We start from the raw sequence: 12,995 nt of genomic DNA on the forward strand, positions 1-12,995 counted from the left end.
CCAAAGGCAACTAAGTGATTTCAATAGAGCAAAAAAGAACTGTGACTGCAAAAAATGTCCCTTCTTCACAAACTTTCATTCTCAGTGGACTAGTGTCTCTCCCAGAGCGCCTGTTTTCTTTTCATTTGCCTCGTTTATAGCATATTGTCCTTAGGAAAACAGGGCGAAGAACAACAGCCAAAAGATTTTTCAGTTAAACCTGTTGCTAATCAGGACCTTCTAGTGAAAAACAGGGACTAGAGAAGAGTCCATGATCCCTCCCAATCCCAGTTCCCCATCTAAGCCGCCCTCGTTGTCAACTCTGGACATGGCTAAGCACCAGGTCCCTAGCCCAAGCTTGGAATTGGGACATAACCTGAGTTCCCATCTCTAGAGTAACACCTGCTCTGGACAACACTGCTGTGGCACATACCGCCATTAAGTAGGCTCACCCACTATGGTGCTGGGTAGTTTCTTAAAAGATGTGCTTGAATGGGGCTGGAGCGATAGCACAGAGGGTAGGGCATTTTGTCTTGCATGCGGCCAACCTGGGTTCAATTCCCAGCATATCATATGGTCCCCCGAGCAACGCCAGGAGTAATTCCTGAGTGCATAAACCAGGAGTAACCCCTGTGCATCGCCAGGTGTGATCAAAAGAGCAAAAAAAAAAAAAAAGTGCTCGAATGAGTTGGTTTTAAGTGGCATTTTAGAAATAAACAAGGTTCAGTTCAGCTCACTTACTGCAGGTCTATGACAAAGTACTTAGGTATGAGGGGAAGGCTTCTTCCCTGTGCAATCACACATATGCTCATATCTGCTTCCCTGCAGCCAGCCAGACTCCAGGTCTTCAATCACCACTTAGTTTTGAATATAATTCTATACTCACTTGAGATTCATTGAGCCCTGGAAGATAACTGGGCAGATTCCCACAATTTTTCCTCGCCTCATGCTCTCATATTAACTTCAGTTAGATTACTCCTTTTTCTTTAATGTGGTTAATGTTTTTACTCCTTATTTAAATTGCATTTATTTATTTCTTTATTTTCCCTGATGAGAAAACAAGTTCCAGGTGCATAGGGACTTGTCCTACTCATCATTTTGTTTTTTTCTTCCAAGATGGTAAACAAGTATTCCCACTAGCAATTTGACAATGCCTTGTGACTCACAGCTATGTGCCAGACAGGAGTTATTGAATTTAAAATGACAACAGATGGGCGTTCAAAAAACCTGAGAGTCAAAAAAATTGTCTATATTCTGAATTAAGAAAAACATTTTTAAAAAGCATAAATCTAGAGTAGATTCTTGATATGTAATCAGCTGAGGGGTTTTGATAAAATAGATGAAAAGAGCACAATCTCTGATACATATTCACATATGATTATATTTGTATTTAGGAGAAGACTTTGAGATTAATGGAAAAGACTTTTCAAAAGTTTAAATGTAAATCCAGCCATGTTGTTCTCCCCCACATACACACCCATACCATTTTGCAGGCACAATGGTCATTTGTCCCCTGGTCTAAAGTAAATTAATAAAAGAAAAGTTTTTACAGGGAGAAACAAAAATAGCCTGTCCCTACGGGGATAGTATTCTTAGCATCATTTAGCCCTTTGTACATCTTACAGCCTCCAAAACATTGTAACTAGGATAAATAGAAGGGCAATGTCAGGTTTTTGAAACTGTCACTATAGAGACATCTATTCCAGAATTTCCTAAAATGGATTCTTAAGGCACCTGTTCTACGGACATTGGGCATGTGGCTTGGAAAAAACAGGTTTCCATGCCAAATGAGTTTGGATAAAATACCAAATCTCATTGGCTCCAAGACACTATTTACTGTAGGAGACAACATTACCCATGCCAAGATTAGATCAAATCCAACATTCTCGCAAACCTAGGCTGCTAAGAGCTGTACTCTTAATGTGAGAGTTGATGAGAACTAAATCTTCATGCACAAATGGATGACAAGGAAATGTGCCTGTGCCAACGTTGGCACTAACTAAAGGGAGAGATGAAAAGTAAAACTCTCTCCCAGGAATCTGAATTGCAAACGGATTCACACCAGAACTGCAACCAGGATTCAAAAAACTGGGCAACAGAGAATTCAGACAGCCAATATCCCTCAAATATCTAGCAGAAGTCCCCAAAAAGGTCTGCAGGAGAGAGAAAGATAAGGAGTGACTGCAGGAATGATGTCATTGAGATGACACTGACAACTTTAGTTCCCTCATAAGAGCACTACCTAGTAACAGTCTACAGTTAAGGCACTACTGTGAAAATAAGAGACACCAGCAGTGAGACTCGATCATAATGACCCACAGGGATGAAGAGACAGCATTAGAAGAAGAGGAAGAACAGGAACACTCTGAAGAACCCCACCTAAGCCTGGGCAGCATAGATACAAGTTCCTTTGGCCTAAAGTGTCTGCAGTTGGAAAAGAAAACCCAAGGTGTCTGTCTTCCTTTCCCTGCAGACCACTTCCTTGAAGACCCATGGGGGTTCTGTCTCATGGGGATCATTAGAAAATCTCTATTCTGGAAAACAGTATGGACGATTCTCAAAAAATTAGAAATTGAGCTCCCATTTGACCCAGCAATACCACTTCTGGGAATATATCCCAGAGAGGCAAAAATGTATAGTCGAAGTGACATCTGCATTTGTTTGTTCATTGCAGCACTCTTTACAATAGCCAGAAACTGGAAGAAACCTGAATGCCTAAGAACAGATGACTGGTTAAAGAAACTTTGGTACATCTACACAATGGAGTACTATGTAGCTGTTAGAAAAGATGAAGTCATGAAATTTACATACAAGTGGTACAATATGGAAAGTATCATGCTAAGCGAAATGAGTCAGAAAGAGAGGGATAGACATAGAAAGATTGCATTCATCTGGGGGATATAAAGTAACAAAGTATGAGATTAATACCCAAGAATAGCTGAGATCAGCACCAGGACGATTACTCCATAACTTAGAGGCCAGCCGGGTATCCTAGAGGAAAGGGCAGTTCAGATAGAGAAGGGAGCACCAAATAAAGGATGTTTGGAGGATCCTCCCAGGAGGGGAGATGCATGTCAAAAGTAGACTATGGACTAAACATGTTTGCCACTCAATGCCTCTTTTGCAAACCACAACACCCAAAAGGAGAGAGAGAACACAGGGGATTGCCCTGCCACAGAGACAGGGGGGAAAGGGGGATGGGGGTGGGAGGGATATTATCCATGGTGGTGGAAAATGGGCACTGGTGGAGGGATGGGTATCTGATCATTGTATAATTGAAACCAAAGCACAAAAAATTGTAAATCTACAACTGTAAAAAAAAATAAAATAAAATAAAGGGGAAAAAAAAAGAAAATCTCTAAACTGCAACTGCTGGCAATTAATTCAAGACAGAGAAGAGGAACAGGGATTACAGCAACCAGCACTCATATTTTAGAGTTCCTAGTCTCGCCTGAAGTAGTACTAGAGCTGAAATTGTCTCTGTCCATCTATAAATTTGAACCAGAGGCTCTACCCAGGGAGCTTGATTGACCTCAATTCAGTATCCAGTCAAAGATCATGTTAGCCATGGAGGTCATTCAGTGGCCCTCTTGGACAGGGAAATAAATTCCTATTACCATATAACTATTAAGTATAGCTTTCTATCACCCAAACCAAGACCTCAGCTAGATGCAGAGTCCAGTCTAGCATCCAGTTTATGCAGGTACCTCAGACAGTAGCCCTGCCTAACTTTGAAATTATAGTCTCTAGTCCTATATAACCAGGGAGTTTGAACAATTATTTGTGGGGCATCAACACCCAGCCTCTGGTACAATCCTGTCAGGGAACCCAACTTACAGTCTCACCTCCAGCAGAGCCCAGTCTAGGGAACTGCCCGACTACTGAATATAGCCCAATGCCTTGCAGGCAGGGAACCCAACCAGTAAGAGTACCCAATCACAGAGCATAACTGGCAGCCCCACAAAAAACCTCTCCCACTAATGAGGGAGATCAGACAGGGATCCCATTCAACTTTGGAGCACTCCCCATGTCTTCTTTTGATATTAGAGAAAAGCCTGAGTCCGCAGCCATCTGTGAAGTCTTACCTATGGCCCTGCATGGACATAGAGTTTAAACAAGGGCACCATCCAATCAGGCACATGGTATGAGATCCTGCCTGACAATGAGTAGTTGCAGAGCCCAATCCGGAATCCTGTGAACAATGCAATTTAACCGTAGCAGCCCTACTGATCTCAAAGCACAGGCAGTGGCCTCACCCAGTCAGAGACTATGATAGCCATCCCATCTTTCCATAGATACTGTCTGTTGGCACATCTAGTACAGCAAGCTGAGCTGAATGGCCCTTTCCTGCTGAAACAAATCTAAAAACTCTGGAAATGAAGACTACTTACTTATATGTTCAGAGACCAACTCCAGGAATCAAGAATCATGAAAAATTTGTTAGGCCTTCCACAGAAAATAAACAAGACTCCAATGACTGATTCTAAAGACATGGAATTCTACAAATTCTTGACTATCACTCAAAATAATTTTCCTAATAAAATTTGGAGAAATTACAAACCCACAGACAACTAAAATCAATTACAAAAAACAATGCATGAGCTAGATGAGATGCTGAACCAAGAAAAAGGAATGATTAAACAAGCAAATGAAATTACAAGAGCTGGAGAATTCAATAGGGAGCATCAACAAAGCGAACCAAATGGATGAAGAATAAGAGAAATGGAAAGTAAGTCATTTGAAATTATTCTATCAAAGAAGAAAAAGTAGAAAGCAACAGCAAGAGTTATGGGAAACTATATGTATTTTATATAATGGGATGTGTACTAATATAATGAAGTTTAATAGTAACATTTTGTAATCAAGAAAACTTATTAAACCAAGATAAAAAGAAATTATAGTAAGTATTTTTATGGCTATAATAGTTTGAAACTAGAAATCAATGAAAAATTTACAAATCAATTTACAATTTGTAATTAACAATTAAAAATCAATTACAATTTCAGAAAATTGAAAACTTTGCTAATTCACAGAACTTAAACAACTCCTGAACAACCAATGAGCTGAAGGAAAAAAAAATCTAAGGAGAAAGAAAAGATTTTTTTATTTTTTTGCTTTTTGGGTCACACCCAGCTATGCTCATGGGTTACTCCTGGCTCATGCACTCAGGAATTGCTCCTGGTGGTGCTCAGGGGACCATATGGGGTGCTGGGAATCGAACCTGTGTCGGTCATGTTGTCTGCATGCAAGGCAAACGCTCTACCCGCTGTGCTATCGCTCTAGTCCGGAAAGAAATGATCTTGAGGTTAATGAAAATGAAAATTTGCCTTACAAAATCTTTAGGAATAGTATTATTAACAGGAACATTTATAGCAATAAACACCTATATTAATATTGAAAAAGCACTCAAGTAACATCATATTAAACCTCAATAAAGCAGAAAAAATTGGAATGAAAGAAATAATAAAGATTGGAAGATATCCAAATGAAATGAATAAGAAAATAATAGAGTAAGATAAAGTTTAGACAGTTATTTTAAAATATTGTTTAAATAGGGTTAAAATTTCAGATAGACTAACCAAGAAAAAGAACCCAAATAAATAAAATTATAATCTAAAGAGAATACATTGAAACTGATACTATAAAATAAAAAGGATTATGACTATATGCCTGCGTGGCAGAGCCTGGCAAGCTACCCATGGCATATTTGATATGCCAAAAACAGTCACAGTAATGGGCCTCATTCTCCTGACCCTGAAAGAGCGTCCAATATGGCCACGTTGGGAAGGATGAGTAAGGAGAGGCTGCTAAAATCTCAGGACTGGGACGAATGGAGAGCAAATTAATGAATAATGGGACGACAGTAATACAGTGATACAGTGATGACTATATGCCAATAGTTGGACACCTTAAAGAGATCTATTTTAGAAATAGATTTCTAAATATATATATGTTTACCAATAATAAATGATTAATAGAAAATCTTAGTAGATCAAAATTGAATAAGAAAATTGAATAAGTAATTTTAAAAAACAACAAAGAAAATCTTAGGACCAAGTGAGTGAATAGTGAATTCCACAAGCATCTGAAAAAAATATTTCTCAAACTCCTACAATATGTTGAAGAACACTCTCAAACTGTTTCACAAGGCAAGTATTACCCAGATACCAAGCAAGATAAGAGCACCACAAGAAAAAAAAAGGCCCACATCCTGATTGACAGAGAGGTAAAAATTCTCACCAGAATACTAGCAACAAAATTCAACTATATGTTAAAAGCAATCATCCATAACAGAATTGAGGTTATGAAGAGCAAGAGAGGAATTATATTGGAAGGGAAGGGACCTAGGGACAGTGGTGGTAGGCACCTTGGTGGCAAGAGTGTTACAGTAAAATTGTATGCCCAAAGCAGAAATATTAACATTATAAATGATGTGACCTCAATAATAATAATAATAGCAACATTAATAACATAGCATACCCTAATGATCAAGCGAGTCTCATTCCTGAGAAGCAACAATGGTTGAGCATAAGATAATCAACAAATGTGATATAGTAAAAGATAAAAATCATGTGACCATCTCATTAAGCAGCTTTTGCACTGAAGAAAATGATGACCAGAATGAAAAGACAACCCATAGGTGGGGAGAAAATATTTGCCAACCACCTACTGGATAAAGGATTCATTTCCAAGATATGTAAAGGACTTGTAGTCCTTAATAAGAAAAAAACAAGAACACCATAAAATATGGAAGAATGAACAGAAGCTCCTCAAAGAGCACATAGAGATAACCAAGAGGTTTATGAAAAAAATTCTCTGCATCACTGATCATCAGGAAATGCAAATCAAAACAGCAGTGAGATATCATCTTGCACCAGTGAAACTGGCAGATACCACAAAGAATGAAAACAATCAGTGTTGGCGTGGATGTGGGGGAAAAGGAAACTTCATCCACTGATGGTAGGAATGTAATCTTTCTGGAAAACAATATGGACACCTCTCCCAAAAACTAAAAACTGAGCTTCCATTATGCCTCAGAAATTCTTCCTGGGCATTTATTCTAAGGTCCCAGAAAACACTACTCAGAAATGACATCTGCTCTTCTATGTTCACTATTCACAATAGCCAAAATCTGGAAACAACACAAATGTTCAAGAACAGATGACTGAATAAAGAAACTATGATACATATACACAATGTAATATTACTCAGCTATAAGAAAAGATGAAGTCATAATCATGCTGAGTAAAGAGTGACAGATGCAGAACAATCCGATGTGGACTTTAAAAATCCACAACATGGGCACTGGTGGAGGGATGGGTATTTGATCATTGTATAATTGAAACCCAAGCACAAAAATTTGTAAGTCTACAACTGTACCTCATGATGTCTCACTAATAAAAATTTTTAAAAAAATCTACAGCATGGAAATAAGAGGCCCAAAGCAACAGCATCTAAGATCTGCACTACAAAATGGAGTGTATCAGGACAGTGAGACCAGGAGAGTGGGGTGAAAAAAAACCCTGAGATAGGGGCTTAGGGAAACTGGCACTATGATGGTGGGTTGGTGTCAGAATGTCAAATGCATGAATTCCTACCGTTGAAAGTATTGTGAAACTGTGAATCACAGTGGTTATTCTTTTTAAATCAATTAAAAAATTCAAACTAAAAATTAATTCACGTAAAGGTTCATAAATTACAAAATAACATGGTTATCTCAACATTTGACAAAATTCAACATCTTTCATATATTTTTTAATCTGTAAAACATTGGGTATAGAAGAAATGTGATAAAGGAAAGAGGATGGTGAAATCAGGGTAAGGAGAAATCTAATTTATTGACCAGCAGAAATCCTGTGTGTGTGTGTATGTGTATGTATGTATGTATGTATGTATGTATGTATCTTTAGAAAACACTGAGGAGAAATTTTATAGAGCTATAAAGTATAAGTAGCCCAAATATTCATCAAAGAATGAATGAACCAATATAGCACATAAATATATACTATATATGTATACATATACTTATATATATTCTATATATATTCAAGACTATTTTTCAGTCTTAAAAAAAAAAGGAAACCTTGTTTCACTCTAAAATGTGGATGACTGAAGAACTTATGGTAGGTGAAATATTCTGGTGACAAAAGGACAAATGCTGTCTGATCGTACTTATATAAGGTACCCAGGGAGTCAAATTGATAGAAGCAGAAAGCAGAAAGTTCCAGGGACTGAGAAAATGGGGGCAATATGACTCTTCCAGTCTCAGTTTTACAAGGTTCTAGAATTATGTTATCCAATAATGTGAATTTACTGAACCATTAAAAATTGGTTTAGATAGTACATTTATGTTGTGTTTATTCACGGTCACGGTCCTCCCGTTGTTCATCGATTTGCTCGAGCGGGCCCAGTAACGTCTCCATTGGAGACTTTGCTGTTACTGTGTTTGGCATATCGAATACGTCACGGGGAGATTGCCAGGTTTTGCCGTGCGGGCGAGATACTCTCGGTAGCTTGCCGGGCTCTCTGAGAGGGGTGGAGGAATCGAACCTGGGTTGGCCTGGGTTGGCCAAGTGTAGGGCAAACGCCCTACCCCCTATGCTATTGCTCCAGGCCCAGGTCAGAAACGGAGCAGGTAAAAAAACAATATGGCTACCTCAAAAGCATTTAACAAAATTGAACATCCTTTCATATTTGCCTACTGGAACTCAGCATTAAGCTAGATAAAAATCACAATGGGGTGAGGAATTTGGAGACTCCATCTTGGAAGGCAGCTCTGCTCGCCACTATACTACCAACTCTGGGACTCCATCTTGGAACTCCATCTTTTTCTCCTGAACCTATCTCAGCAGGGATAGAAATCTCAAGAACAACGGCTTTGGTTAAGTAGATTCTAAGACATCTGGAAATTTTCTACCTGTGGGGCTAAACTGTGAGCCCTCCCTCTGCCTGAGTAAAGATCAGGGTCCAGCGGAAACAAAACTAAAAGCTAACTGGATTTCATTTTCAGTCATAAGTTCAAAGGAGCAGATATTCAAGTTTTCTTCTAGTTTTTCATCATAGTGTGGTCCCCAGTATGGGACATCAGCATCTCCAGGTTCCTTGTTAGAAGTGTAAATTTTTGGACTTGACTTTAATTTGACTGATTCAGAAAGCCAGTAGGACTCATGAAGTAGTGTTTTCAAAGCCCTGAGGTGAGTCCTACACATGTTCAAACTTGAGAACCACTATATAAGCCTGATACACTAGCATAGGAAAGGACCCAGTGGACCAATCAGGACCAACATCAGGGTCAAACAAAGACTGTGCAATTAATTGGAGCTTTCAGTGTAGAAAATAAGGGAAGAAATTAGCCCAGAAAATAAATGTTAAACCAACATAAGAACATAAGCAGAGGTGGGTGGTGTGTCTACAGCTGGGTTTAACCAACAGATACATGTCTTTGAAGTAATCCTTGTTCTTTTTGAGAATGTAAATACTGGCTATGGTGTTGCTTAATATCTGAGTCTGACTCTGACCAATTTTATCAGATCCTGAAAGCAAAGCAGAGCAAGTCAAAGCAAAGAAAATCACCTTAATGTAGAGGTTAGACGTCACTATTTGCCTCAACTTCACAGTTTTAACAAAGACAACTTTGGCAGTAAACTTGCCTACCTAAACTTGGTGTGGTTATAAACAAGCCATTAGTTATTTTTCTGTGTCCTGAGAAATCAAAAAAAATCTGAAGAAATCAAAAACTCCCTTCAGAGTTTTGTAATTTTTTTTTAACGCCCTATGCCTTGCCATGTAAAGATTGAATTTCTCAGAAAATGCAGCTTTGAAAATAGACTTGTGTTATTCTTATGTGGAGGGAAAATCACTGGAAGAAACAGGTCATATTCCCATGCTTTTCAGAAGTGGAATTATGACAGGTAAATATTCTCACCTCCTGCATGCTCTAAAATAGTAGAATTATTTCTGAGAAACTAAATCAAAGCTTTAGTTATTCCTCAAATATCAACTTGGTCTGTTTTTAGCTTGAGACATGTTTGTTGTTTGTTTTTTTTAAGAGAAAATTGAATGGGAGAGTATTTGAGTTTAAGAAATCTTGGCGTCTCAGAAAAAGGGGAAAGGGTACTAAATATAGTTTTCTTACAAAGAAATTCATTAATCTTCCATGTTTAAATAACATAAACCACCAACATCACCAAATCATCAATGCTAACATTGTCTTGAATGTGTATAAAAAAAAGCCCTTTGTTCCTATCACAAACACCATCACTACACCAAGTCGAGAGGAGCTACAATTGAAGATATCGCTAACATAGTTCGCATTTTATTTTGTATCCTTTTCTTTTGTTGTTTTTCAGAATATTAATGTCATTGTCATTTTAAAATTCATAAGAGAATTTACATTTTATAGGTGTTACATTTCAAACAGGTAATATTGGTAATGAGAAAGTGATGGTCAGGGCAAAAACATTCTGATAGCCAGATACAGGGTTAAGTAACTTTTTTCTTTTTTGGACGAGGGGGATTCCCAGGTGGTTCTCCAGGGGCCTAGGTCCTCCAGAGGCCAATGTATTCATCCATTGGACCATCCATTTAATGTAAGGGCCCAAGGATGTGACTCTACTCGAGCCTGTATTTTGTGGGATATTTGGGTCATCCAGAGGTTCTGGGGGTCTCTAGGTTTGTACCTGCAGTGCTTGGCAGTTGGGCAGACATGGACCATATGGTGCCAGAAATTGAACCCAGATCAGGTGCATGCCTAGCATGCATCCAACTACTATACTATCTCCTGACCTCTAAATAACTATTTAAGGTGAATAGTAGAAGATCTAAAAATAAAAACTTAACTTATGAATTTTATAATTTTTCATTCTCATTACCAATATTACCTGTTTTATCTATCATTTATTATACTTTATTATTTTCAATTTTCAGCTCATGAACTGCTATATATATATATATATATATATATCTTTGATGTCAGGGCACCAATTACTTCTCTCTGATTTAAAACATTTTTACTCTCAGACCATTTAATATGTTGGGGGAATATGGGTAACCATCTTGTTATTATTTCTCAGACTTCTATTCTAAATTAAAACTCTACATCAAGCCTACCTGTCATCATACCAAAAGTTTTTAATAAAAGCTTAAAGTTTCATTTCTTAAAGGAAAAGAAACTAATTACCCAGAAAATTTTGAAATTTAAAAATATATGTATTCTTCTTAGGTTCAAAGCTCAAGTTAACTATAAGTTTCATTATTACAATTCTATAAATTGTTTTAGACATATAGTGATTCTATTTATTATTAAAGAGCTACAAATAAGAATCATTTGAATCCAGGAGATCTGATGGAGGAAAAAAAGTGGTGTTGTTTCCAAGGACAGTAGCGACAAGGGCCAGGAAGATTGCTCCAAGGTTGGAAGCCTGACTTATGTATGACCTGGGGGAGAAGGCAGCTGGGAGAGAGAAGTCAATGATGGTTGGAGGGATCGCTCGGGATGGGAGATGTGTGCTAAAAGTAGATAAAGGACCAAACATTATATCCTCTCAGTATCTGTAATCTGTATTTCAATCCATAGTACCCGTAAGTAGAGAGAAAGAGAGGGTAAGAGGGCAATTGTCTGCTACAAAGGCGGGGGGAGGGGTGAACATTGGTGGTGGAACATGTACAATGGTGGAAGAATGGGTGTTCGATTATTGTATGACTAAAACTCAAACATGAAAGTTTTGTAATTGCATCTTGCAGTAATTCAATAAAAAATAAAAATATTGTTGCTTTTTACCAACCTGAGCTGAGAAACCACAGAAGAAACCAAACCAGAAATGTACAAGTGTGAACGCAAAATTCTTATAAAAGAAATAGCATAAGAATTTGCACATCCGGAAGTAGGACCACCTTCCATGGACAAGGAGAAGCCTTTGGAGGTATCGAAACTGTGCAAAGGAATAGTCACTGGCTAAAACAGCCTGCAGGCCTTCCTGGCCGCTGATGCCAATGCCAATATGAGCACCTGCAAAGGAAAAGAGAAGCAGTCATTCCCCAAAGATACCAGCTTGTTTGGGACCGTGTCATTCCTCTCACATGGAGTTATTTGTTTACCCAAAACCATATTACTATAACACTGGTCATTGATTACATCTATATTATCTCCTGAAACATTTTTATAGTTAGGTGTTTTTCCTAGATTTACAGAAATGAAAACTGGCTCAGGAAAATTCTGTAACTTGCACAATATGGATGAGCAATATGCCATATCAAGTAGTTCTCTTACTTCTGATCATGCTGACGTCATTGGCTCCATCACCAATGGCCAAAGTTACAGCATTTCTGTGCTTCTTTACCAGCTCCACAACTTGGGCTTTCTGAAGAGGGGTGACTCTGCAGCAAACTACAGTCTTACACATGCAGGCCAGATCTAGCAGATCACTCTTGACATCGCTTTCAAGGGCATGAGCCTACGTGATTAGAAAGCAAGCAGGAATGAAAAAAGAGAGAAAAAGAAAGAAAAAAACATTTGCAAGGCAATATTTTGTTTCTCAACTGATTTCTAAACAGTTTGATTCATTTCAATAACTCATGGTTGAATCAGGGTCATACAAACAATGCCTAAAGAAATAAGTATTGAATTCCTACTAAGTACCAAGGAATTTTACAATAAAGCTTTATCTTCCTTGACATATCATCATATTGAATTGGAGAGATTAATGCTGAAAAAGTTCCAGCATTCACTAAAACAAGGAGAAATAATAGACAGGTCCAACTGACCACCTCACCATGTTTAGAATGAACCATACAATGGTGGCAATTTGCTTGTTCTATATCACAGACTATTTGTTCCCTTTGCCTTGCTGATTTGTATAGTTTAGAGTTTATAGTGGTGTTTGTTAATACATGGGTAAATGAAAAGTACATGATCTAGAAAATCACCCTTCAAGAACATAGTGAATGAATATAAAAGGAACCTGTGCTAGAGAGAGGTATATGACCTATATCCCAGACAGAGTTGCCCAACTTATTTC

The 12,995-nt window shown here is 38.0% G+C and overlaps 1 protein-coding gene across 1 annotated transcript in view; it reads right to left on the minus strand.

The window, feature by feature from the left end:
- Nucleotides 1-12,995, minus strand: part of ATP8B4 (ATPase phospholipid transporting 8B4 (putative)) — a 236,005-nt gene that overhangs the window by 26,379 nt on the left and 196,631 nt on the right. Inside the window, exons 22-23 of the mRNA XM_056135410.1 lie at nucleotides 12,248-12,431; nucleotides 11,763-11,986 (exon numbers count right to left, since the gene is read on the minus strand). Of these exons, the coding sequence (XP_055991385.1) occupies nucleotides 11,763-11,986; nucleotides 12,248-12,431 (408 nt within the window). The remainder of the gene's footprint in view (nucleotides 1-11,762; nucleotides 11,987-12,247; nucleotides 12,432-12,995) is intronic.

Source organism: Sorex fumeus, unplaced genomic scaffold (genome assembly GCF_029834395.1).
Source record: "Sorex fumeus unplaced genomic scaffold, SorFum_2.1 ptg000111l, whole genome shotgun sequence".
NCBI classification, from domain to species: Eukaryota; Metazoa; Chordata; class Mammalia; order Eulipotyphla; family Soricidae; genus Sorex; species Sorex fumeus.